The sequence below is a fragment of the Saccopteryx leptura genome, chromosome 4 (assembly GCF_036850995.1).
Source record: "Saccopteryx leptura isolate mSacLep1 chromosome 4, mSacLep1_pri_phased_curated, whole genome shotgun sequence".
Lineage (NCBI taxonomy): Eukaryota > Metazoa > Chordata > Mammalia > Chiroptera > Emballonuridae > Saccopteryx > Saccopteryx leptura.
The window spans coordinates 119,206,104-119,231,909 of record NC_089506.1 but is presented as its reverse complement, the minus strand read 5'-3'; the positions used below and the strand labels follow the sequence as shown (position 1 = coordinate 119,231,909).

Sequence of the window (25,806 nt, the reverse complement as noted above, 5' to 3'; positions counted from 1 at the left end):
TAGAGGCTCTGTCCAGGAGCCCCAGCAGTGCCTAGGTGCCTGGACTCAGGAAGGATGAGGGCATACAGGGGAAGAACGATATTTGATGATGGAGCAGGCCTTCTAAGGAGGAGTCTTGACCCTGCAGAAGTGACATTCTCTTTCTGTCCAGTGCAAAGTGGAGGGACTAGGGACTGGGCAAGAGACTAACTCTTGACAGCTCTCAAAGCCACACAGCTGTGTTAATCGAGGACTGTGTATCCTGGTGGTAGTCCCAGGATGCTGGCTCTGGACTGTTGTCCCATGAGAATCCTCACTGTAGAATTGTGGCTATGGGACGTGCTTCCTGTGGATGCACCTTTGGTGACCATTTGCCAGGCTGGGGCGGTGAAGTGCAGCACAGGCCTGGAGTGCCCGCAAGCCCGGCTGCCCACCACATTGGGCCTTCCATACACGGAATCTGATTTGCAGCACCACTTGGTCGGCCACCCCCCAGAAGCCACATGCATTCTTGCCCGGAGCCACCATTAGGTCTGAAAGAGACAACTGAGGATTGTGATGCTCAACCATGAGCATGAGTGTGCGAGTCAGATGCACTCACAGAGCTTGTTTGGACCTCACGGCAATCAGAGACTAGGTTATGCCTGTTCAGTTGGGGAACCTGAGGCATGGAGAGGCTGCCCAGGGTCACCACTGAGGGAGTCAGACTCTGGAGTCCCAGCTCTAACCATTACACTGCTCTGTGTGGATTCCCAGCCTTCACTGCTCCGTTCCCCAGATAGAGCCCTCCACCTTTGCACCTCATACCTGTTTGATGTTGAGGGTGAGAAACAGAGAGGGACCATGTTCTTTCTGCGGTTCCCCTCCCTTGAAGGTAGCCCAGGTGACAGGCGATGGTGGTGTGCACGGGAGAGGGTGTTGCTTCACAGACAAGGCACTGTCATTGACCCTCTCGCTGAGATGCCTCCCCAAGAACCATCTCGCAGCCCCCGCCCCGACTCAGTGCTTCCCTGTCCTCCTTCTGCCTGCATCAGCCAAAATGGGGAAGTTTCAAATGTTAGGCAAACGTGATCATAGATGAAGCACAAAATAACCACTCTTAGAGGTTCTGCTGCCTTGAAAATCAAATTTAGGTTGGCTTTTGTAGGTATTTGTGTGTGTCCAGGGTCCTAGGAGCTCTCAATTTAGAAAACAAAGTGGTTTTAAGCCTTTACCCTGAGCAATACTGTCAGTTTCAAGTTGGTGGAAGTGGTGCCAGAGGTGTAACTTTAAAAGGAAAAGTGCCTTTGGAGTCCTAAACCAGGTTTAAAGGGGGACTGCTTGCCTCAGGCCACAGAGCGCCTGGAAGGCGGTCTGCCGTGGTAGGAGACTGTGGGTGACCAGGAGAGGGCTGCACGGAAGTAGAGCAGCCACTATGGAGAAAGAAGTCTGTCGGCTGGGTCCAGGATACCGGGGTCACCGTGGAGCTTTTTGTGAAGCTCCATGCCCGGGTTGCTTCTGCTTGGTCTGGACGGGAAGCCCCAGCTGGCAGTTAATATACTCTGCTGTGGCTGTGCTGACCAGTGGGCAGGTCAGCGGCTCACCTTGTGTGTGCATGTGCTTAACGAACCCTGTTTCTTCAGAGAAAGGGCAGTGAGAGCTGTGGCCCGGGTCCAGAGCTACAGTCCCCAATGCTGAGTGTGTGCAGGGAGGCACGCTGCTTAATTTCCCCACGCTAGTCCCTATGTGGACCCTCGGCCCTGAGCTCTGAGGCCAACCGGCGGGCCTCCGCATCTGGACTTGGTTTAATTTGCATAATCATATATATCATTTTAATTCTCATGCTGCCTGACCAGGTGGTGGTGCAGTGGATAGAGCATCAGACTGGGATGCAGAGGACCCAGGTTCGAGACCCCAAGGTTGCCAGCTTGAGCGCGGGCTCATCTGGTTTGAGCAAAATCCCACTAGCTTGAACCCAAGGTCGCTGGCTCCAGCAAGGGGTTACTCGGTCTGCTGAAAGCCCATAGTCAAGGCACATATGAGAAAGCAATCAATGAACAACTAAGGTGTTGCAACGCGCAATGAAAAACTAATGATTGATGCTTCTCATCTCTCCGTTCCTGTCTGTCTGTCCCTGTCTATCCCTCTCTCTGACTCACTCTCTGTCTCTGTAAAAAATAAATAAATAAATAATTCTCATGCTAATTCTGTGATGTTCTATAGATGTGAAACATGCATGGCAGGGTGTTTCTCACATATGTGCTCATGTTTGTTCAAACATTCAGGGCACTGCAGCCCTGGGTCCAGGACTAGCTGTGTCCCAAGAGCTTCTGCTTGGAAGTGCCCCAACACATGCACATGCATGCACACACATACAGTGGAGAGAGAGATCTGTGAGTGACCATTATATATTGGGTACTTACCCTGTTATCTTGTTTGATCCCACGAAGCAGGAGTGTCCTTTTTTACAGATGGAGGAAGTGAGGTCATGTGGCAGGTGCAGACCTAGCTGTGACCCCTCTGCCACTGCCTGTTCACCTTCAGAAAATCCCTCTATGAGCAACGAGTATGTGGGTCTTTTCTTTCTTTCTTTTTTTTTTTTTTTTGTATTTTTCTGAAGTTGGAAACAGGGAGGCAGTCAGACAGACTCCCGCATGCGCCCGACCGGGATCCACCCGGCATGCCCACCAGGGGGCGATGCTCTGCCCATCTTGGGGCGTCGCTCTGCCACAGTCAGAGCCATTCTAGAGCCTGAGGCAGAGACCACAGAGCCATCCTCAGCGCCCGGGCAAACTTTGCTCCAATGGAGCCTTGGCTGCGGGAGGGGAAGAGAGAGACAGAGAGGAAGGAGAGGGGGAGGGGTGGAGAAGCAGATGGGCACCTCTCCTGTGTGCCCTGGCCAGGAATTGAACCCGGGACTCCCATACGCCAGGCCGATGCTCTACCACTGAGCCAACCAGGCAGGGCCAGTATGTGGGTCTTTTAACATACTGCCTTGCCATGGAGAGGTAGGGAGTTGAGCTGGTTTTCTGGCATTTAGGTTTGTTACTCTAGGGAAGGCCAGCTGTAGTCAGAGCTGGAGGGTAGGGTGGACAAGAGCCTAGTTAAGGGCTGGGGCAGCAGGTGAACAGGACAGGGTAGGAACTCAGTGTCAGGGAGGCGTGCACAAAGAGGAGTAGTTGGTGGGAGTAGGAAGGGGGCTGAGGCATGAGGCACCTGGGAGGCAGCAGCCTTTGCCCCTCCTGGGGGTGAGTGCAGGAGAGACCGGAGCTGAGGACCTCTGGTGCTATGAGAATAACACCAGGCCTGAAGCAGCAGCAGTGTGCCTCAAATCTGGAGAAGGCCAGCTGAGTGAATGAGCCATGCCCACCAGCAGCCCAGGCAGTGTCAGCGAGTACATGCTTTTATTATTATTATTATTATTATTATTCGTTTTGAGAGAGAGAGAGAGAAAGGAAGAGAAAGAAAGAGAGAAAGGGGAGGAGAGGAGCAGGAAGCATCAATTCCCATTTGTGCCTTGACCAGGCAAGCCCAAGGTTTTTTTTTGTGTTTTTTTTTCTGAAGCTGGAAACGGAGAGAGACAGTCAGACAGACTCCCGCATGCGCCCGACCGGGATCCACCCGGCACGCCCACGCCCACCAGGGGGCGATGCTCTGCCCCTCCGGGGCGTAGCTCTGCTGAGACCAGAGCCACTCTAGCACCTGGGGCAGAGGCCAAGGAACCATCCCCAGCGCCTGGGCCATCCCTGCTCCAATGGAGCCTTGGCTGTGGGAGGGGAAGAGAGAGACAGAGAGGAAGGAGGGGGGGGTGGAGAAGCAAATGGGCGCTTCTCCTATGTGCCCTGGCCGGGAATCAAACCCGGGTCCCCTGCACACCAGGCCGACGCTCTACCGCTGAGCCAACCGGCCAAGGCCACAAGCCCAAGGTTTTGAACCAGCAACTTCAGCTTTCCAGGTCAATGCTTTATCCACTGCGCCACCAGAGATCAGGTGCAAGTACATTCTTAATAGAGTACTAGCCAATGGGTTTCAGTTGGGGAACCTGAGCTTCTGTTTGGGGAGGTCACTGCCTTTGGGACTGTCTCCCCTTTCTGGGTCCAGTTGCCTCTGTGTCCGGGGGTTGGGAGTTGGGAGGGGAGGAGTAGAGGCGACTTGGAAAAAAGGCAGGCTCTGTTGAGATTGAGGAGATGGATTGCCCTTGACGGGAACCTTCCTGGGAACTTCCCAGCAGGCATCTCCTCATCCGGCTCTGGACGGGGCTGCTGTGGGGCTGTGAGGTGGTGGCTTGGCCAGAGCTGGCAGGCCCAGGGACTCTCTAGCCCACCACACCTGCCCCAGCCTTGTGAACGTCTCCGTTTCTGGGTTACACCCAGAGTTCCAGACAGTAAGGCAGGCAAGACTGGTTCAACTCTGGGACCACCTCGCCCCTGGCATTCATTTCTTGAAAAGCCTTGTTTTCTCCCTGGGCTATCTTCTGGGAAACCTGGGTGATAGATATCTAACCTCCCAGACTCTTACTGGTCATGGGGCCAGTAAGAGTCACTGGGCCTTCGCTGGTCACGGCGTCTTATTGGGGTGGTGCTGATCAGTGTGTGAACTGGTTATACTCCAGCGGACTGCTCTGTGGTCCTTTTTGGGAGGCGGGAGGAGTGTTGTTTCCTGTGGAAGGCCTTTCTGTCTATCTTGGTGGCGTCCTTGCCCTCCTACTCCATTCAGCAGTCCACCTGCTGGCTCTGGCCAGGAAGAACCGTGGCAGAGCAGCCCCGGGATGGCTGAGGTTCTGACTTGGCCTGGTAATATCTTTTCTCACTAGCTAAGCTCTAAGAGGAGGGCAGTTGTACAGTGTCAACAAACGAAGCAGTGGGACAGCCAGAGGCTAACCTAGACATTTTGGGATAGCCTGTGGGACACCTGTCTCCTTCCCTACTAACCCATCTTGCCCCAGCCGGAGATGCCCAGGGCCTGAGCAGGTGAAGGAGGCCGGAGACTATAGGTCATGGGGCCTTTAACCACCAGGATGGTGGACTTCCAAGGACCTGTTTGCAGCAGCAGGGCTGTGTGAGGGGGTGGCCTGAGGCACCTGCATTTTTGTACTGTCTTCCTTGAGGCTGCTCTCTTTTAAATTTTCTTTCTTTCTTTTTTTTTTTTTAATTAAATGAGAAGCAGGGAGGCAGAGACAGACTCCTGCATGTGCCCCAACCAGGATCCAGCCGGCTAGCCCTCACCAAGTGATGCGCTGCCCATCTGGGGCTCAGCAGCCAAGCTATTTTAGCACCTGAGGCCGAGGCCACGGAACCATCCTTAGTTTCTGGGGCCAACTTGCTCAAACCAATCAAGCCGTGGCTACAGGAGGGGGAGAGGGAAGGGAAGGAGGGGAGGAGAAGCAGATGGTTGCTTCTGTGTGCCCTGACTGGGAATTGAACCTGGGACTTCCATACACTGGGCTGATGCTCTACCACTGAGTCAACCAGCCGGGGCCTTAAACTTTATTTATTTTATTTATTTATTTATTTATTTTGTATTTTTCTGAAGCTGGAAACGGGGAGAGACAGTCAGACAGACTCCCGCATGCGCCTGACCGGGATCCACCTGGCACGCCCACCAGGGGCGACGCTCTGCCCACCAGAGGGCGATGCTCTGCCCCTCCGGGGCATCGCTCTGCTGCGACCAGAGCCACTCTAGCGCCTGGGGCAGAGGCCAAGGAGCCATCCCCAGCGCCCGGGCCATCTTTGCTCCAATGGAGCCTTGGCTGCGGGAGGGGAAGAGAGAGACAGAAAGAAAGGAGGGGGTGGGGGTGGAGAAGCAAATGGGCGCTTCTCCTATGTGCTCTGGCCGGGAATCGAACCCGGGTCCCCCGCACGCCAGGCCGACGCTCTACCGCTGAGCCAACAGGCCAGGGCTTAAACTTTATTTTTAATTGAGATATTTCCCATATCATAAAATTCACCCATTTAAAGTGGCTTTTAATATATTCACAGAGTTGTACAGCTATGACAACAGTCTAATTTTAGAATATTTCAGAAGAAACTCCATGCACATTTTCAGGTACTCCCAGACCCCTCGCCCTGCAGCCTCAAGAAGCGGGAGTCTGCTCTCTGTCTTCGAACTTGCCTCTTGTGGGAAGTAAGTATATATGGAGTCATATGTAGCCTTTTGTGACTGTCTTATTTCACTTAGTATAATGTTTCCATCTGTGCTGTAGCATGTGTCATTGGGACTTTGTTTCTTTTTATGGCCAGGTAGAATTTTATCCTAGGGATATACACTGCATTTTACTTGTTAATTCATTAGTTGAACATTTTAGTTAATTCTACTTTTTAGCTACTTTGTGTAATGCTGCTATGAATAGTCCTGTGCCAGGTTTTCTGTGGACATCTATCTTCATTTCTCTTGAATGGTTTAAGTGGGAGTAGAATTACTGACTGTACCATAACTCTAACGACTCTGAGGAACTGCCGGGCTTTCCCAGAGCAGTGGCGTCATCTTACTCTCCCACTAGCAGTGTGGGAGGGGTCCTGTTTCCCAGTGTCTGGGTGATAACTTGGTATTTTCTATGTTACTGTAGCCATCCTAGTGGCTGTGGAATGGCATCTCATTGTGGTTTTAATTAGCATTCTGTAATGGCCAATAACATTGGGCATTCTTTGTGTGCTCATTGGCTTTTTGTATATCTTCTCTGGACTATTCAAGTTTTTTGCTTAATTTATTTTTATTTTTTTTCTAAAGAGAGAGAAATAGGGAGAGAGATGAGAAGCATCAACTCATTGTTACATCACTTTATTTATTTATTTATTTATTTATTTTTATTAAGTGAGAGGCAGGGAGGCAAGGGGACAGAGAGACAGACTCCGCATACGTCCCAACCGGGATCCACCTGGCAAGCTCCTTACAGGATGATGCTCTGCCCATCAGGGGCTGCTGCTCCATTGCTTGGCAACTGAGCTATTTCAGCATCTGAGGGGAGGCCATGGAGACATCTTCGGCGCCCGGCGCCAAATTGCTTGACCATTTGAGCCATGGCTATAGGAAGGGAGGGGCAGGAGAGAGAAAAGGGAGTGGTGGAGAGGAAGATGGTCACTTCTATGTGCCCTGACTGGGAATCGAACCCAGGACTTCTATATGCCAGGCTGATGATGTTCTACCGCTGAGCCAATTGGCCAGGGCTTAGTTGCGTTACTTTAGCTGTTCATTTGATTGCTTCTCATACGTGCCTTGACAAAAGGGGGCTCCAGCGACCTAGGGCGAGCCAGTGACCCCTTGCTGAAGTCAGTGACCTTTGGGCTCAAAGCAGCGTCCAGGTAGGCATGTCCATAATCCAATGCTCAGGTTGGTGAACTCACCCTCAAGCTGGGCAACCTTGGGGTTTTTTGTTTTTTGGTTTTTTAAGATTTTATTTATTCATTTTAGAGAGGAGAGAATGAGAGAGAGAGAAGTGGGAAGGAGCAGGAAGCATCAACCCCATATGTGCCTTGACCAGACAAGCCCAGGGTTTTGAATTGGCGACCTCAGCATTCCAGGTTGATGCTTTATCCACTGCGCTACCACAGGTCAGGCGACCTCAGGGTTTTGAACCTGAGACCTCAGCATCCAGACGTTCTATCTACTGTGCTACCACGTGGTCAGGGCAATCTTTTCACTTCTGTATTCTTTTAATCTAATTGTAGCTTGAGTCAGAGCTTCACCACTGAGTTCTGGTACCACAGTTTATGAATTCCCATGTCAGGGAGTCCTGGAAATTTCACTTTTCTATGCCCTGACCGTTTTATCAACTGTTCTGTAAGAAGGCTTTGGGTTCCTGGCAAGGGGTCGAGGTAAGGGACCCAGTCCCTTTGTCAGTTTTTAACATGATTGACCAGCCTGATTGCTGCCCCAAGCGATGATTGGTTAGGTCTCATATCTGCCATCCAGCTTCTTTAAAGTTCTCCAGATGGGGGTAATAGAGCGGACCTGTTTGGGGCCCGGCAAGAGGTTAATTTGGCCCATTCAGCCTTTGGTAGTTTTACATTAAAACCTTTGTTTTAACCCCATCAATGTTTGTTCTATTCATCCCAATTAGTTTTTGTCTTGTTTTGTTTGTTTTTGAGAGAGAAAGAGAAAGTGGGGAGAACTGGGAAGCATCAACTTGTAGTAGTTGCTTCCTGTATGTGCCTTGACCAGGCAAGCCCAGAGTTTCAAACTGGCGACCTCAGTGTTCCAGGTCAACACTTTATCCACTGCGCCACCACAGGTCAGGCCCAATTGTTTTTTTAATAACCACCTAAAGATTTACATCCTGCTGGGACATGTCCTGTAGACTCCCCTTTCTGTTTTCTCTCTGTTTTACCCTTTTCAGTATTTAAAGATAGGTATGTCATTTTGATGATTTGATTCAGAAGCCCTTAAGTTTTAGTGCACTTTTAAATTATCTAATCTAATATTGGCACATTCCTCATAATTTTCACTGTGACTTTAGTTGACAATTTTCTTGAAGGTTGGCAGCAGTTTGGTGGGACTCTAGCCATAAATGGAGTTTAGCCCACACTTCTGTATGGCCATATTGTGGAGTTTCCAACCTGACCATTACCAGGCTGAATTCTTAGGACATAACATTTGTAGGTTGTCTTTTAGTAAGATTTTCATTTCCTTTTTCTTTTTTAGGGATTTTATTTATTGATTTTAAAGAGTGAAAAGAGAAAGAGAGAGAAGGGGGGAGGAGCAGGAAGCATCCACTCCCATATGTGCCTTGGCCCGCAATCCCGGGCTTCTCACACCAGAGACCTCCGCGCTCCAGGTGTCGCTCGATTCCCTGCGTCAGCACTGGCCAGGCGCCTTTTCTTTTTAAATGCAGGGTAATTTTACTTTCAATGTCTCATTTTTTAAAAAGCAATATCTGCAAATGTCTGAAGGCCAATAGGAAGGGGTCTGAGTAGGCTTGGATTTTTGTTTTAGTTCCTGTCCTTGTTGATGGTGTCCTACTGACTAGCCATTATAACAACACGAGGGGTCTCTCAGAATTTTCACTTGCTTGCTTTTTAGTTTAGAAGTTTTTCCAGTTCAAATGATCCATCGTCTGGCCTTGACAAGTAGGATCTTGATATCAGTTTAAACCAGTAAGAACTGTGGGTGCAAGAAGCACCCCACATGAGAGTGCAAGGAGGTGCAACCCTCATTTGATGAGATCTACTCCCGGGGTTCGGAACAGGTATCCCCAAAACTCAGTGAATCATGCATTTCTTCCTTTGAGTGGGGCGTTTCCACTCCCTGAGCTTGGGTCCGCAGCCCGCTGCACCGCCTGGCCGGTGCCCTGCGTCCTGCCTGTGGGGAACGAGAGCGGGCCCTCCCTTTGCCAACCCTGGGAGGAAGGACAGAGCTTGGCAAGGCCGGCCAGAGAGCAAGGCCACCCAGCCAGTGCACCCTCTGGGCAGTGGGGGCCACAGAGAAAATATTCTTACTGGTCATAAAAAGGTCTCCTGACATGACACAAGATGAAAGGCGGGCACCAGACAGCAATGGAGAAAAACAGGGTTAACAGAGCCCATGCCCAAGGACTCCTGCCAAGTAACCAGGAGTGCGTAGGCCCGAGAAACTAGTTTCACAAATATTTTCTTCTGCTAACCTAAATTTAGAAATGGGAAGGGAGATTCTTATCACTCCGCAGGTCCAGACAGGGAGTCTGCCTCGGCAAGAATGACTTTTGCCAGCTCATGCTGGAGGCCCTAGGACGTGGGCATTGCAGCAGCTCGGGCGAGTTGTGCCCAGCCCCTGAGGTGTCCTACTGTCAGCACCAGCTGTAGGTTGGGTGAGGCTTCCCTGTGCCCTTCAAGGTTCTTTCAGCTGGTCTAATAATGAAATCTATGTGAGACAGAGTCACAAGAGAAAATAACCAAATCCAGTTACGTACGTACATAGGGGAACCCCAGACACGTGAGAGGTTCAGAGACATGGGGGAATCAAGTGTACGCGGCATTCTGGACTGAGAATGAAGGAAGGAGCTTCAGGACTTCAGAGGCAGGGAGGTCTTCACAGCACAATGAGGAGAGTGGACATTCACTAATTAGATGTTTGTCCCCCTGTGCAGATGAGTCATAAAAGTTTGCTCTTGTGATAACACTTATTATGGGCAAGGCCCCAAACTTAAGGGAGCAGTAAAAATTTCTCAGGAGGCTGCAGGGTCTCGATTGCCTGCAGCTCAAATTAACCCACAAGCCCAAGTGACCAGGTTGGGGAGGGGAAGGGGCGCTCATTCTGAACCCCTTTACTGTCTTTTTTTTTTATTATAAACCAAGATATACTATAATTGAACAAATTGATAGTGTGACCAGGGCCTTACTTGGAATGTCACATTTCTGAATGATGCTTCTCTAATCAGCTATAATAAGACACTTTTCAAGAGCTATGGTTGACATTACAGACCGTACAAAGCCCTCCTGGGAAAGCTGGCCTCTCCCCTGGTTATCGGGTCCCAGCCCCACAGGTGGGCAGGGAGGTCATTTTCTGGCAGGCTAGGGAATTTAAGTTCTTTGGGGAACTGGAATGGATGCGGTGTTTTGAGGGTCCGAGGACCTGAAGGTGTTTGAGCCACTTGAGTGACTTGGCGTCACTCAGGACAAAATGCAAACACAAGCCTGCATAGAGTTCAAGGTGAAAGTCTGTTAGAGAAGCCATGAGACAGAGTGGCTCCTCCCCAGAGACAGAGTGGCAACCCCTCCCCAGTGAGATGCATTTTTTATATGGAGGCTCACTTACTTGAGGGGTAGGGCATTTAATAAGGGGGATGACTATTCAGGATTTTTCAGGGAAGGAGTGAAGACATCTGAGAAGAGCCCCATTGACCATTCCTTACATGGACTTTCCGTTTCTGATGCTGGAGGCTTGGGGTGTGTCGTTCAGAATGCTAATGTATTGTAGTCAGAGCATAATGAGCTAGGGCTTTCCATAAAGTGAAGTTAGTCACCATGTTGTACCAAGCTGGTCTTCTGCTGCTTCTAGCCATGAAACCATTGGGGTCGATCTTATTTTCTTCTTGACAGTTCCTGTAGCCCTTCTCAGTTACAGCTGTGTAGCCACATAGCCTATCTCATGCACCTCTCAGAGATTTTGTTCTTCCTTATTCTTAAGGGATTGTTGACTGCTTCATACTGACTTATATGCACTGGCCCTGCCTACAGGAGGGATGAAAGTGTCTGGAAACCTGGTGTAAGGGGCCCAGTGGTGGAGGCTGCACCAATACATAAGCTGCTAGTTTATAACCTTGCATGACCATCTTTTTAACATGGAATTGTTAGAGTCTGGAGGACACAAACATGACCAAAAGGTTAAATAAGCAGGTCCAAAAATAAGCAACAAATGGCAAGGAGAAGTAGGAATGAGCTGAACAAAGAAAGGGCTGACCTGATAAGCCCCGTGTATGTTGGGGGCAGTTGGGCCATTTAGAGTGTCCTTTGGCTATTTAGCTTTGTTTAAGAACCACATGGCCTGACCAGGCGGTGGCGCAGTGGATAGAGCGTCGGACTGGGATGCAGAGGACCTGGGTTCAAGACCCCGAGGTCGCCAGCTTCAGTGCGGGCTCATCTGGTTTGAGGAAAAGCTCACCAGCTTGAACCCAAGGTCGCTGGCTCCAGCAAGGGGTTACTCGGTCTACTGAAGGCCCACGGTCAAGGCACATATGAGAAAGCAATCAATGAACAACTAAGGTGTTGCAATGCGCAATGAAAAACTAATGATTGGTGCTTCTCATCTCTCTCCATTCCTGTCTGTCTGTCCCTGTCTGTCCCTCTCTCTGACTCACTGTCTTTGTAAAAAATAAATAAATAAAGGCCCTGGCCGGTTGGCTCAGCGGTAGAGCATCGGCCTGGCGTGCGGGGGACCTGGGTTCGATTCCCGTTTCCAGCTTCAGAAAAATACAAAAATAAATAAATAAATAAATAAATAAATAAATATTTAAAAAAAAAAAAAAAAAGAGCCACATGGCACCTTCTTGAACCGGTCTTCTTACATTGGTATGAAAGCAGCAAGAGGTGTTTGCCGTGAGGCTGAACCTGGATCCAAATTCAACAGAACCCTGCCACTGAGTGGTTCTGAACTGTCTCTGTGGGGGTCGGGTGGAGAGGGTGCCCCGTGGGGCTCAGGTGGAGAGGGAACCCATTTTCTATTGGGTGCTGAGGCTCTTACCCCTGGAGTTAACAGAATAGCCCAGGTATCAAACTTACTGAACAGAGATTGGGCCTTTTTTGGGGGTGCTGATGGTGTGATGGATAGAGTATTGTCCCGGGGCACCAAGGTTACCAGCTTGATCCCAGGGTCATTGGCTTGATCCCGAGGGTGCTGGTTGGAGCTCTGGTCAGGGCACATATGAGAAGCAATCATTGGGTACACAACTAAGTGGAACAACGAGTTGATGCTTCTCTCTGTCTTTCCTCTTTCCCTCCCTTCCTTTCTCCCTTCCCCTCAAAATCAGTGGGGATGCCTAGGCAGGATCTTTTTCAATTTGCACTTGATGCCTGGGGCTGAAAATTCAAATGCATTCCTAGTAGGACTGGTCCCTCTGGGGAGTTGGGATTCACGTTGGTAAACTTTCTAAATGCCTTTTTACTAGTCACCCATGGAACATGGAGATTTTTATCTTGTCCCTAAGTAACATCTCCGAGACCCTGTCACAATTGACCGGCTTAAATATACATTTTTTTTTCTTATCCTCTGTCACACAGGTTATATCATGTGATTGTGAGACTAAGTCTAGGGGTCCCCTCTGGTAATTCCACTGGGGGTCCTACTCAGTGAGTTGGTGTCTGGCCAGTAGTCACGGCCACCACAGCTGCTGCCAGACACGTACAGGTTCTCATTAGATTCGATAGACAGTAATGAAACTGCGGAGCCGAAAATTGGTGGGCCATGACTTTTATTCTAGCCTCGCACCTGGCTGGCGAGTAAAAAACACACTGGGCACAAAAACCCACTCACATGTTCTCCGGTTCCACAACCAGGAGAATCTTTTCTGGTTTTTCCTAGAATCAAAGGCCCCACCAGTTCAGCGGAGCTCACAAAGCCCCTCACCTCTGTTCCCCTTCAGCACCCCTCCATCTTGGCTGCTTCTCTCAAAAATGTGGCTTCTCTTAAAACTTTTTGGTGCGACAACCCCTCCTCCAGCAAACATTAGCATAACTAAGCCCCTTCCCAAGCAAGGAAGGTAATCAGCAGTGTCACCCGGCAGCGGCCATTTTTACCAATAAAAGTGAGCAAAATCAAATAACACAAATTTTACAAACTTATTTGCCCAACAGTCAGTGTGTTCTCAGGCAGTACTGATAATGCTTTGCTTTCCCCAGATTGTACAGCAGCATGAGAATTATCTGTACGTCACCCCATGTTGGACCATAGAATTTCGTTAGTTTGTTAACTTCTTCAACAAACTTCCCAGGGTCCTCAGAAAAGTGGCCCAGCTTTTCCTTACGTGCAGCTAAATCTGACATGGAAAATGCTACATGTACTGGAACTTCTCTGAGGAGCAGGGCTAGTGAGGGGCTCCACTGTGTAGTGAGTGGCTAGGATAGGTGTAAGGCTGGTGGCCCTGGCCAGGCAGGTTCTCACTGGATTCGGGCAGAGGGTAAAGGAACTGCAGAGCCAGAAAATGGTGGGCTATTTCGTTTATTAGAGTCTTGCAAGGGCGGACAAGCAAGCAGGCAGAGAAAACCTGCTTCCCTTTCTGTCTCCCAGGACCCGTAAGCCAAACAACTAGGGAGGTGGGGAAACCCCTTCTCTGGCAAACAGTAGCAAACAATGGCCCCTTCCAGTGGCGGCAGGCAGTCTGCAGTTTGCAATCTGCAGCCCTGAGGGCAAGCACCCACAGCTTTACATAGACTGTACACACATGGCGCTGCCCCAGCTCAGGCACCAATTAGGCAAAGTGCAAATGAGCAAACCTAATACACTTGTAACACACTGGTTTACCCAACACTAGGTGTTTCAGGAGGAGTGGGTCGATGAGTGGGGGTGCAAAGGGGGAATGTGTGGGACCTCCTGTAAAGCTGGAGACCATGGCATGCTAGAGAGATGCCCAGGCTCCCTGTGTGGGGTCTAGAGTGGACTTGGCCTGATGGCCGCCATACTTTCCCTGGGGGGTGGGGAAGTGCTTGGAGGTGGTGGTCACCTCCGGTGCAGGGCAGATCTAGGAGGTCTGGATCTTAGGAAAGGGGAGATGAGCTTAGCACATTCATCCATGCTTCTTTAAACTGGGATCCTGGTAGAGGGTCATAAAGGCCTATACATAGCCTACTCCTTCCCATTCATCCTCCTCTTTGCAAAACAGATCTAGTTGTAAAATTGTGCTATAATTTAAAGATCCATTAACAGGCCAAGCCTTCCAGTCTCCCAGCTTATACTGGGGCCAGGCAGTATTCTAAAAGAAGGTGTGTACCTGACCAGGAAATGGCACAGTAGAGCTTCGGACTGAGATGCAGAGGACCACAGAGGACCAAGATTCAAAACCCCTAGGTCGCTGGCTTGAGCTCAGGCTCACCAGCTTGAGTGCAGGGTCGCTGGCTTGAGCGTGGGATCATAGACATGACCCCATGTTGCTGGCCTGAAGCCCAAGGTCCCTGGCTTGATCCCAAGGTTGCTGGCTTGGCCAGAGCTGGCAGGCCCAGGGACTCTAGCCCACCACACCTGCCCCAGCCTTGTGAACATCTCCGTTTCTGGGTTACACCCAGAGTTCCAGACAGTAAGGCAGGCAAGACTAGTTCAACTGTGGGACCACCTGGCTCAGCTGTAACCCCCAATCAAGGCACATATGAGAAAGCAATCAATGAACAACTAAGGTGCCACAACTAAGAATTGATGCTTCTCATCTCTCTCCTTTCCTGTCTATCTGTCCCTATCTGTCCCTCTTTCTGTCTCTCTCACAAAAATAAATAAGTAAATAAATAAAAGAAGTGTTTCTATAGCCCGTAGAGCTTAAAATACATGTAGTTCCTGAGGAGGTGTTCTAGCGGCGAGTCCTGCAGGATCCTCTCAGTCGCCCCAATTTGGAATTTGAGTTCCAGCTTGAGGGGGGAAGTTTGGTGCCATTTGGCAGTAGTAAGCCAGTAATAGGCTCACTCTTGAATCCAGCCTGAGGCCTGGAAGAGGGCCTTGGTAAGAGCTAGAGCAGCCCTCTCCTTGTCAGTAAATGGAGACGCCTCCTCGAGACATTTCTGTTAGTTTGTGTGTTATATATATGTGCAGGATGTGGGCTGCGGAGCCCAGGTGTCCCACCTGGCACAAGGAGGGTTTAAGAAAGCAAACTAGCCACGCTGTAGGCTCATTTGGCCCAAGGGTCAGTTTCTCGTCACAAAGGCAAACAGCCCGAGATCGTTAGGTGGTGAGTCACTTGCAGGGTAAAGGGAACAGTGGCAGAGGATTTGGGGTTCAGAGTGAGAGGCAAGCTGGAGAGAAACAGCCATATTTCTCAGGGTCTTGAGTTTGTGTTGCTGACGGCGGCAGTCTGAGCTTGCCAGGCTGGGAGAGGTGGGGAGGACTGGAGCCCGCCACAGACACCAGAGGAAGAGATAATCAGGTGTGCTTTCAGTCCCCTGCCACCTTTGGATGGAAAAGTAGAATTCAGAAGAATGGAGTTCTTTTGCTTCTATAGTTTCCAGTGTTTTTCTTTTTCTTTCTTTCTTTTTTTTTTTTATAGAGACAGAGAAAGAATCAGAGAGAGGGATAGATAGGAACAGACAGGAACAGAGAGAGATGAGAAGCATCAATCATCAGTTTTTCGTTGCGACACCTTAGTTGTTCATTGATTGCTTTCTCATATGAGCCTTGACCGTGGGGCTGCAGCAGACCGAGTGACCCCTTGCTCGAGCCAGTGACCATGGGTCCAAGTTGGTGAGCTTTTGCTCAAACCAGATGAGCCCGTGCTCAAGTGGCGACCTCAGGGTCTCAAACCTGGGTCCTCTGCATCCCAGTCCAACGCTCTATTCACTGCGCCACTGCCTGGTCAGGCTCCAGTGTTTTTCTTCAGGGCAGAAAGCACCCACATGGCCAGCAATCTCCAGGCCCTGAGGAAAAAAGTTCTTTCTTCCAGACAGCAAATTGGGGTTCCCTCAGTTTCACTGGACTAAGTAAACAATACCCTCCCCTCCTGCCCCCAGGCTGGTTTCAAAGGTTTAGGAAGGAGAGAAAGTCCTTTCCAGCCTCCCTAGGTCAAGATCTGGCTTAACACCAGGGTCTCTTCTCTAGCCAGACCAAGTCAGGGACAACAGTCCCCTCTACAGATCACAAAACTGAAGAACCCAGAGCATGTGGGGTTGGTTTCCGTTGGGCAAATGTAAAGCCAGTAGCCGCGGCCACCATCATAGCTGCCTGGCCCATGCAGGTTTGCATTTGATTCCGACAGACGGTAATGAAACAACGGAGCCAAGAACTGGTGGGCCATTAGCTTTAATCCTAGCTTGCACCTGTCGGGCAAGAAATACACACAATGGGAAAAAACTTCCCTTTCCCTCAGGGCTCCCAAAGCCACTGACTCATCTGAATTTCCTAGAATCAAAGGGTTCTATCTCACCAGCCTTATTCACCTCTGTTCCCCATCTCCTTCTCTCTGCACAAACTCTGCACAAACTGGCTTCTCCTTCAGCACTCCGTCATCTTGGCTGCTTCTCTTCTCCATGTGGCCTTTCTGCGCTCTCTCTCTAATGCTAATCTCAGGAACCGAGAGAGAGCAAGCTCCCGGTCTGCCCCATTTTATAGTGTAGAAATCAAAACCTTTAATCCAATATACAAACAAGGAAGTCTCTGATACAAAGTCACTTAAGAGTGGGAAAGGCTTAGTCTTAAAACTAAGCCTTAGGGTTTAACAACCCTGCCTGCTTACAGCCTGTCCCCCACACCCAATGCAAACTATAAGCGAGCAAACATATACATATTTACAAACTTATTTGACCAACAGCAGATAAGAAATATTATGCTCATTTTGTTAAAGATGGCACTGCCCATGTGGATGGCCGTTGCCTAGGTGATAATATCTATGCCCTTCTTGCTTGGGAAGGGGCGTGGTTGTGCTAATGTGTGTTGGGGGAGGGCCTTTGCACCAAAAGGTTTTAAAAGGTGGAGCTAGGAGGCCATTTGGGGAGTGATTAAGTGCTTGTAGAGAGGAAGAGCCCATGGAGCAGGGCAGGGAAGCCACGTGGAGGAGGCAGCCAGAATGGCAGAATGGGGGAAGGAGAAGCCAGTTCGTGGAGGAGAAGGAGATGGGGAACAAAGGTGAATAAGACTGGTGAGGTGGAACCCTTTGATTCTAGGAAAATTCGGATGAGTCAGTGGCTTTGGGAGCCCTGAAAGGAAAGGGAAGTTTTTCCCGCTGTGTGTATTTCCCGCCTGCTGGGTGCGAGCTAGGATTAAAGGAAAAGGGATCAACAGTTTCGGCTCGATTGTTTACGATGTGTCCGAATCAAACCTGAACCTGCGTTGGCCAGGCGGCTTTGATGGCAGCCACAGATACTGGCCACACTGTTTCCCTAGACTAGGATTTGCTAGAGACAGCAGTGACTTGAATTCAACCAAAGTCTATAACACGGGGGATGCGGGGGGATGAGGTGGCTAATATCTCAACAGGAATTCGAGCCCAGGAAGTTGGGTGGGTTTATTGGTTTCAGCAGTTTTGCCACATGTCCTATCTCAGAATAAGAGAGGCGAGAGACTGAATATGCAAATGGACAATGGCAGGACCATGTGTAACAATAGAACTTTAACTCACAAGTTGTAGCACTCTGCCCAGGAAACCGACTCCTTTATAAATTTATTATTATTATTATCATCTTTTTTTGAGAGAGAGAGACAAGAAGGGAGGGAGAGAGAATGAGAAGCATCAACTTGTAGTTGCTTTCACTTTAGTTGTATATTGAATTATTCTTTTTTTGTGTGTGGCAGAGACAGAGAGAGTCAGAGAGAGGGACAGATAGGGACAGACAGACAGGAAGGGAGAGAGATGAGAAACATCAATTCTTTATTGTGGCTCCTTAGTTGTTCATTGATTGCTTTCTCATATGTGCCTTGACCATGGGCCTTCAGCCGACCAAGTAACCCCCTGCTCGAGCCAGCGACCTTGGGTCCAAACTGGTGAGCTTTGCTCAAACCAGATGAGCCCGCACTCAAGCTGGCGACCTCGGGGTCCCGAACCTGGGTCCTCCGCATCCTAGTTCGACGCCCCATCCACTGCGCCACCGCCTGGTCAGGCTTGAATTATTCTTGTATGTGCCTTGACTGGGGATCAGACCTCGTGCTCAAGCTGAGCCAGAGACCTCGGGCTTTTACATGCCAGCAGCCTTTGGGCCCAAACTGGCAACTTTTGGGATCATGTTGAGGGTACCTGGCTCCAACCAGCAACTCTGTGCTCAAGCTGAGGAGCCCATGCTTGAGCCAACAAACATGCGCCCTAGCCGGCAATCTTGGGGTTTCGAACTGGTGACCTCAGTGTCCCAAGTCGATGCTCTATGTACTGCGCTACCACTGGTCAGGCGACAACAGACTTGCAGGAAGCCAGACCTCTGTCTTTGGTGACAGTAGAGGGAACTAAAAAATAAATTTTGTAACAATCAGCCCCAGACGGCCAAGACTTGCTTCCCTATTTTTTGTTCCTGCTTTCAAATTAGGATGACCCAAAGAAAGCCAGATATGCACTGCGGACCAGTCACGTAGGGTGCCTGTGTCAGCCACCTCCAGGTGCCCCAGGCCGCCAGCCTCCCATGAGAGCACAGCTGATGCCTCCTTTCTTCAATGGAAAGCTGCCCCACTCCTCGGCCAGCCTTTGTCTCCTCCAGATGGAAGTTTCTGAACAAATAGCTCTCCCCCCACCCCATTTGGTTTGGGCCTCCTTTATTTCCACAGAGGAATTCACTTATACTTAATAGGAACTGTTAGCAGAACCTGGTAGTATTGCGTAGATTTGGTTTCTTACCCTCAGGATAGCAAATAATAGAAGTGCTTAAAGTCCGTTCCAAGATCCCTTATGAAAGTTTATGATGAAAGTTTATGGCAGAAGTTGGTTCTGTGGCCCCCATGGTTCAGTCCTGCATGGCTCTGGATTTGCAAAGGAACCAGGAGGCTTAGGTTGTAGTTAACATGTTCACTGCCCAACTGTCAGTCACCAGGCCTGTCTGATGGGACCAACCCTTTGTATGTGGCTCACAGAATAATCTTTGAGGTTATTATCATAGACAGGCAGGAAAATCATGAAAGACTTTGAAATGGGCCAAAATAAACAAACAAAATACTAGATGTTCTGCTAATTACCCAGTTAGGTTTTCTTTGTTCTTCTTTGTCTTTGAGCCATTTTACATTTCTGAGTTGCAGAAAAATGATGCTAATGCAAGTGATTTGTCCATAGAAATGAAAATGAATTCTTCCCTGTGGACCTCCTTGTGCATACTGGCCAGTTTTGCATCTGTTTGTAAATTCACGTTAGCTTTCACATGGCCTGTATGGGTCTTTGATTTCTGTGAGTGGTTTTTCTCCAGACTCGTCATCTTTCTGAGGAGCATACTGTGGACCATTCCTAAATGAATCAGAAGGCTTTACTGGAATTAAATGGCAACATTTTACTAGGGTCTTAATATTCGGAATTTAGGAAGTATAACCAGTAACACCCACAGTGTTCCAAAGAAGAGAAAAAAGTTGAGGGTTCTTACAGTTAAAGTACATTCTTGGGAAGAATCTTAGCTTCTGGATTGGTCCAAAATAGTGATCCTCCAGATGTCTGTCCAGTGGTCTGGACATGTAAACATTCTTTCCTTGGTTTTCAGAGGGTTATCTACAAGACTAACACGTCACCAGGCATCGATGCATAACTGGAAAGTCCAAGGGTTAAGGCCTCAGGCTAAAGTAAAATAAGATGGGCCCTGGCTGGTGGCTCAGTGCACAGAGCATCGCCTGGTGTATGGACAGCCTGGGTTGATCCCCAGTCAGGGCACAGAGGAAAAGTGACCATCTGCTTCTCCTCCCTCCCCTCTCCCCCTTGTTTCCCTCTTCTCTCCCTCTTCCCCTCTCACAGTCAGTGGCTCAGTTGATTCAAGTGTCAGCCCAGGGCACTAAGCATAGCTCAGTTGGAGCATATGGGCCTTAGACACTAAAAATAGCTCAGTACTCAAGCAATAGCCTGGGCCAGGGGTGGCTGGGTGGATCCCAGTTGGGGTGCATATGGGAGTCTGCCTCACTATCTCCCCTCCTCTCACCTAAAAAAAAAAGTAAAATTTATTCCTGGCCCACTGAGCCACAACTAAGGGCTCTGCAGCCTCCCCCTTTAGCTCTTCACTTCCCAATGTTCCCCAACTTCCCACCCTTCTTCTGCAGACCTTTCCACCAAGGGGTCCTATGTATACTGTCCAGAGCCTCCGCTCCCTTGACCCCTTTGCTGATGCAGGTGTGAGAACAGACTTCCTTCCCTCTCCCCTCCAGGTTCTTCTGGCTGCTCAGATCAAACAGACGTAAGACGGAGTAGCAAGAGAAAATACCCCAATTTAGTACTTACACACATATGGGCACCCCATAGACACAGGAGAGTCAGAGACCCCACAGGCAGGAGAGGTTCAGAGACAGAAAAGGGGGGTTGAGGTACATAAGTCACCTGAGCTAGGGATGAGGTCATGCTCCTAATGGCTTCATAGGGTCATTGCAGGAGGGTAAGAAGAGCAGGCGTTTATTTAGTACATGCGCATTTCCCTGCCATACAGGGGGGTCAGAAAGTTCTCACTGGGAATCTGTTATTATGGGCAAGGCCCCTAATTCAAGTTCTAGGCAGTCCAAGAGAGGGGCAGAAGTTTCTCCAGAGTCTAAAGTTAAAATTACTGTTAGCTCAAATCACTTCACATACCGCCAAGGCACATCTTGGGGGGACTTGTTCTGAACCACCACACAGGTAAAGGGGTGGTCTGCTTCCTCCTGGTGGGCGTGAAGATTGTATTCATATACAAATAGGGCTGAAGGGGTCACAGGGCGATATGTTAAAGAGAAACCAGTGCAACCATGGAAGAGGAAGTGGCTGGCATAGAGCATCAGGAGTGGGGAGACTGGCCTAGCCGTGGACCCCTGCTCATGATGCTTAAGATGTCCTTGCAATGAGTACAGTTTCCCTTCTGTCCCTTGTCATAGGTTTAAAACCTCACAGCTTATACCATATAACCGTTTGGAGTCTGCTCTTAACTTGGGCTCATGTAGATGACTCCTCTGTGCAATAGACTGAAAAGAGCCATGCCATCTAATCTTGAGGTCCCCGCTTTAGATGGGGGTCAAGCAGTAGGCGCCTGGCAGTGTCCAGCCTGAAACAAAGCAGTGATGTGATGTTCCGGCCAAGGCCAGAGCCTCAAGGTCACAGAATGAGCCTGGCTAGCAGCCCCTCAGCCCTCCCTCTACCGAGTCCCCTGCCCTCAGAGAACGTCACCATGTGGACAGCTTCCCTGAAGCCAGAGGAGAGGATGGGCTGAGGCAGCACCGCATTTGTGCCACCAGAGGGGCCTTCAGTGGTCAAAGGAAGATCTGTGGCATCCCCAACCTGGTCAGGTGGGCAGGGCAGAGAGCGGCCGCCTTCACAGGACATCTGGCTTGCCACCAAGGTCTTTTTCACCAGACATGTTCTAGCCAATTGACGTCCAGACACCAGAATGTGAGGCCAGGCTGCTTTCAGAGTTCAGCTTGACCAGGGAATGTGTTTCACACTACAGTGTCCGTCATGTTGGCAGCCGTTGCCCACTGCCAGCGAGGAACAGGTTGGTTTTGAGGGCTTTTCCCCCTTCAGTTTTAATGTTATATAATGTATTTAAACCCTTATTTGAATAAAACTTGGTTTAAAAAAAACTTTTCCTCATGTTGCAGCTCGTTCTGGGTAAAGTTCTCTGTCAGCTTGGCTGTGGTGGCGCCCTCCGTCCCTCCCTGTCCCTCTGTCCGTTTCTCAGCACCCTGCCCAGAAAGGGGGTCTGGCTTTGCCTCCCGCCAGCTCTCCTTCCCTGGCGAGCAGCACCTTCTCGTCCCGATCCCTCTGGGCTGGCTCCCACACACCCATGCTGTCCTCGTCTGTGTCTTCATCGTATCTTTATATAAAGACGAGGTGGGCAAAAGCAGGTGTACAGTTGTAAGGCCAGTTTATTCTTGTACTGTGATTTGTTAATTGTATCATTCTCCATAAGAACAACTGCACACCTGCTTTTGCCTTGTGCTGTATATAGAACATCAGTAACTGCAGACCTGTAGCGCTGTGTGTTGTGTGTAGCTTTTCCTGGCACCTGGGAGCCTGTTATGGCTGCACCGATGGCTAGATCTCAGAGCAGCACGGGCTTCTAAGAATAGTGTTTATATTGATAATTCTGTGTTTTTGGTAAATAAGGTTCTCTGGGGTGGGGACCTGTGAGTCATGTTACCACTGTTCTTCAGCTCCATGCAGAGCGCCTGTGTGCTGACATGTCGGAATGCTTGTTGATGGATGTGTGCCCCTCAGAGTCACACAGCGGATCAAGTGGTCTGCCGGGGGTGTGTCCCAGCCTCAGTGCATGGGATCCTCCTGTGTAATGGTGAGCGACCTCAAGGTCTGCACAGGCTTGCTTAGGTGGGTCAGGTGGGCAGCAGGAGTTGCTCTTTTTCCCTGAAGAGGAATTGGTTGTCCGTTCTTTGTGGTTTTTTGTTTTGTTTTGTTTTGTTTTTACCTCCCATGTATTTAGGAGCCATATGAAATGGCCTGATTTGACTGGTTTTGCCCTGACCTTTTCCTTTGGTTTGACAAATACATTTAAAATTTTCCATTGACTTGAGAGAGAGGAAGGTAGGGGAGGACAGAAGAGAGAGACAGAAAAGCATCAGCTTGTTGTTCCACGTACTTGTTCCATTTAGTTGTGCACTCATTGATTGCTTCTCATACACACCATGACCAGGGATCGAACCCACAACCTTGGTGCAGTGGGAGGACGCTTAATCCACGGAGCTGCACATCCAGGGCCTTATTTTAAAATAGGACTACTCTGTTGAGACCATTCTACAGGAACTTTTGTTCGGTTTGCTTGGACATCACTGATGGTACACACACAAATCTCTCCTTCCTTTTCATGGTGATATATATTCCATGTTAGGGACTTATTCTTTGTAACTCAGTCTTCAGTTGGCTGTTTGGTCAGTTGTTTGTGAAGGGTTATCTACTATAGTTGGAATATATGCCTTATGGAAACTCTAATCTTTTGTGTAATTGTTGCCAAATTATGCATTCATTCTCTCTCTCTCTCTCTCTCTCTCTCTTTGCATTCTTTCTCTTTTGTTATGAACAGTTTATAGGAGCTTTCTGCATATGAATGATTTATCTCCTCTGCCCATTGCTGGCCTGTGGAGAGAGCTGGCCTGCCTGGCTGTCCCTGATCCCCTCACCTTCTCACCCCCAAGTCAGCACCAGCACCAGCACTGCCCACACCTGCTTCTCAGTATGGCAATCATGTGACGCTCTGAGAAGGGCTGTGTACCGAGGGCGTGGATTGGTGCTTTGTTGTTGGTAGAAGGAATAGTTGTAGTAGTGGCTCAATTAGTGGCGATAATAAAATGGATTTCCTGAAAACTTCTAGGTATGCTTTGTTAGCTAACTTTACTCTTACAAGAAACTCACTAATGTAAATATTTACGTAAAAAGTATCCATAACCAGCCTGACTAGACAGTGGCACAGTGGATAGAGCGTTGGACTGGGACGTGGAGGACCCAGGTTGGAAACCCCAAGGTCTCCGGCTTGAGCGCGGGCTCACCAGCTTAAGTGCAGGGTCACTGGCTTAGTGTGAGATCATAGACATGACCCCGTGGTCACTGGCTTGAGCCCAAAGGTTGCTGGCTTGAGCCCAAGGTCGCTGACTTGAGCAAGGGGTCACTCAGTCTGCTGTAGCCTCCCTGGTCAAAGCACATATGCGAAAGCAATCAATGAAGAACTAAGATGCCGCACAAAGAATTGATGCTTCTCATCTCTCTCCCTTCCTGTCTGCCTGTTCCTATCTGTCCCTCTCTGTCCCTCTCTCTATCTCTCTCTCTGTCTCTGTCAAAAAAAAAAAAGAAAGAAAGAAAGAAAGGGATGTATTTATAACCAGACTGCCCTCTAGGCGTGCTCAGGGAGTGGGGCTCTTAGGACCATTAGCTGGGTGGCAGAGTGGACCCTGAGGCTGGAGGGTGGCACGGGGGCACTCAGCACCTTAGTGTGTCTGCACTGAGGAGAGCCCCAGAGTCCACGCCCTAGGCAGCTACCCAAGTTCTGTGCTAGGAGAAAGCACCACTCAAGGCCAGCCTGTGGGAGGTGAGGGGCCCACTGAGGGGCAGAAGGGCCTGCATGCACCACACCCTCCTTCCTGAGGGTCCCAGAGGGGGTTTCCCTGCGGGTATGAGCACCCACCCTGTGTCTGTCTGTCCCCTTTCAGGCTGCTGCCTTGGACATCTGTGAGCCGGCATCCAGTCAAGCCACCAGCCGCCTGTGCTATGGATCCCCAGGTCAGATGCTTCTAGAGGAGGGTGGGGGGGAGCGAGGGCACCCAGGCTGGCTTGTCCTCCATGCGTGTGGCCAGTGCGGACCCAGCCCGCCCTGTGTGAGTGAGGGTGCTGCAGGAGGGCTGGTGGGGGTGCTGCAGACAAGAGAGAAAGCCCCTCACTTCTGTGCTCCCCCCACCTCCCCAGACTCCTCTCTGCTCTCCATCCTTCCTCCTACGCCTCCTGCCTGGCTTTCTGATTTGAGACCATTTAAAAGCTAGAGACTTCTTGAGATAGGTCCCTTCAAGGTCATGGAGGCCATGCCACTGCCCTCAACCGCTGGCACCTGAACTGTGCCAAGTTGTGTAATGTCTGCAAGGACACTAGCACACGGCTGCTCGGTGTGCCCACTGAGTGCCCCACTGGCCACTGAGGAAGGGATTTGTGAAAGGCCAAGGGTCTGCGGTTAGTGAACTTAGAGGCCCACAGGTTCTGAATCCCCGACCCTAGAGCAGCACCTGGTTCCGGGAGGCTTGAGCAGATCCTGGCGGACATCCTTCTGAAGCACAGGAACCACAGTACCGAGGGCTGAGGGTGTTGCAGGACTGGCCTGCATGGACTCGATACTGGCCTGTTCTGAGCCAAGACACTCTTCTGTTCCAGGCCCTGTATGCTTCCTCACTGTCACCTCTCCAGCTGGCAGACGTGTGTCCCTTCTGTGGTCTTCAAGTGTCTTTGGGTTGGAGCCCCCACTGCCAGCTTTGCTCCAGCTTACTGTCAGGAGCGCTCTCCCCACACCACCCCACGTCTCCTGACATTTCTTCCTTGCAAGAAGGTGGCTACAGTTAACCAAATCAGTTCCCGTGTCCTTCTTCCCTTCAAGGTAGAAAATGGAGACGCACCTTGCCCAGTGTCCTGTAGTCAGGGTCCACAGTGGAGCCCTGAGCAGTTTTTGCTGCCGTGGCAGAGTCTGGCCGCCTCTCCCAGTATCAGAATCTTCTTCCTGGTATAGTTTTTTATTACTTTTTTCTTTGATTTTTTTTTCCCCTCAGTTTTTAAAAATTGTTGTGAAACATACATAAAATATACCATTTTAACCATTTTGAGTATCCAGTTCAGGGACATTAAGCACATTCACATGCTGGGCCGCGAGCACCACCATCCAGCCACGGGATAGTCCCCTCTACTGGCTGAGACTCTGGCCCCGGGGAGCGCTCCCTCTACTGGCTGAGACTTGGGCCCCGGGGAGCGCTCCCTCTACTGGCTGAGACTCTGGCCCCGGGGAGCGCTCCCTCTACTGGCTGAGACTCTGGCCCCCGGGAGCGCTCAGCTCCCAGCCCGCTGTACCCAGCCGCCCCCGGCAGCCCCTGGGAGCGCCTGCCGTACCCAGCCCCCCAGCCCCGGGAGCGCTCAGCTCCCAGCCC

At 50.1% G+C, this 25,806-nt stretch overlaps 1 protein-coding gene across 6 annotated transcripts in view; it reads left to right on the top strand.

The window, feature by feature from the left end:
• The window catches only part of BID (BH3 interacting domain death agonist), a 62,078-nt gene that overhangs the window by 2,190 nt on the left and 34,082 nt on the right, over positions 1-25,806 (top strand). For 4 of the 6 annotated variants that reach the window (XM_066381146.1, XM_066381145.1, XM_066381148.1 and 1 more), the window contains exons 2-3: positions 5,937-6,081; positions 24,337-24,406. In XM_066381146.1, coding sequence (XP_066237243.1) covers positions 5,990-6,081; positions 24,337-24,406 — 162 coding nt within the window. In that variant the 5' untranslated portion in view covers positions 5,937-5,989. The remainder of the gene's footprint in view (positions 1-5,936; positions 6,082-24,336; positions 24,407-25,806) is intronic. The other 2 variants (XM_066381149.1, XM_066381150.1) reach the window with 2 other exon arrangements.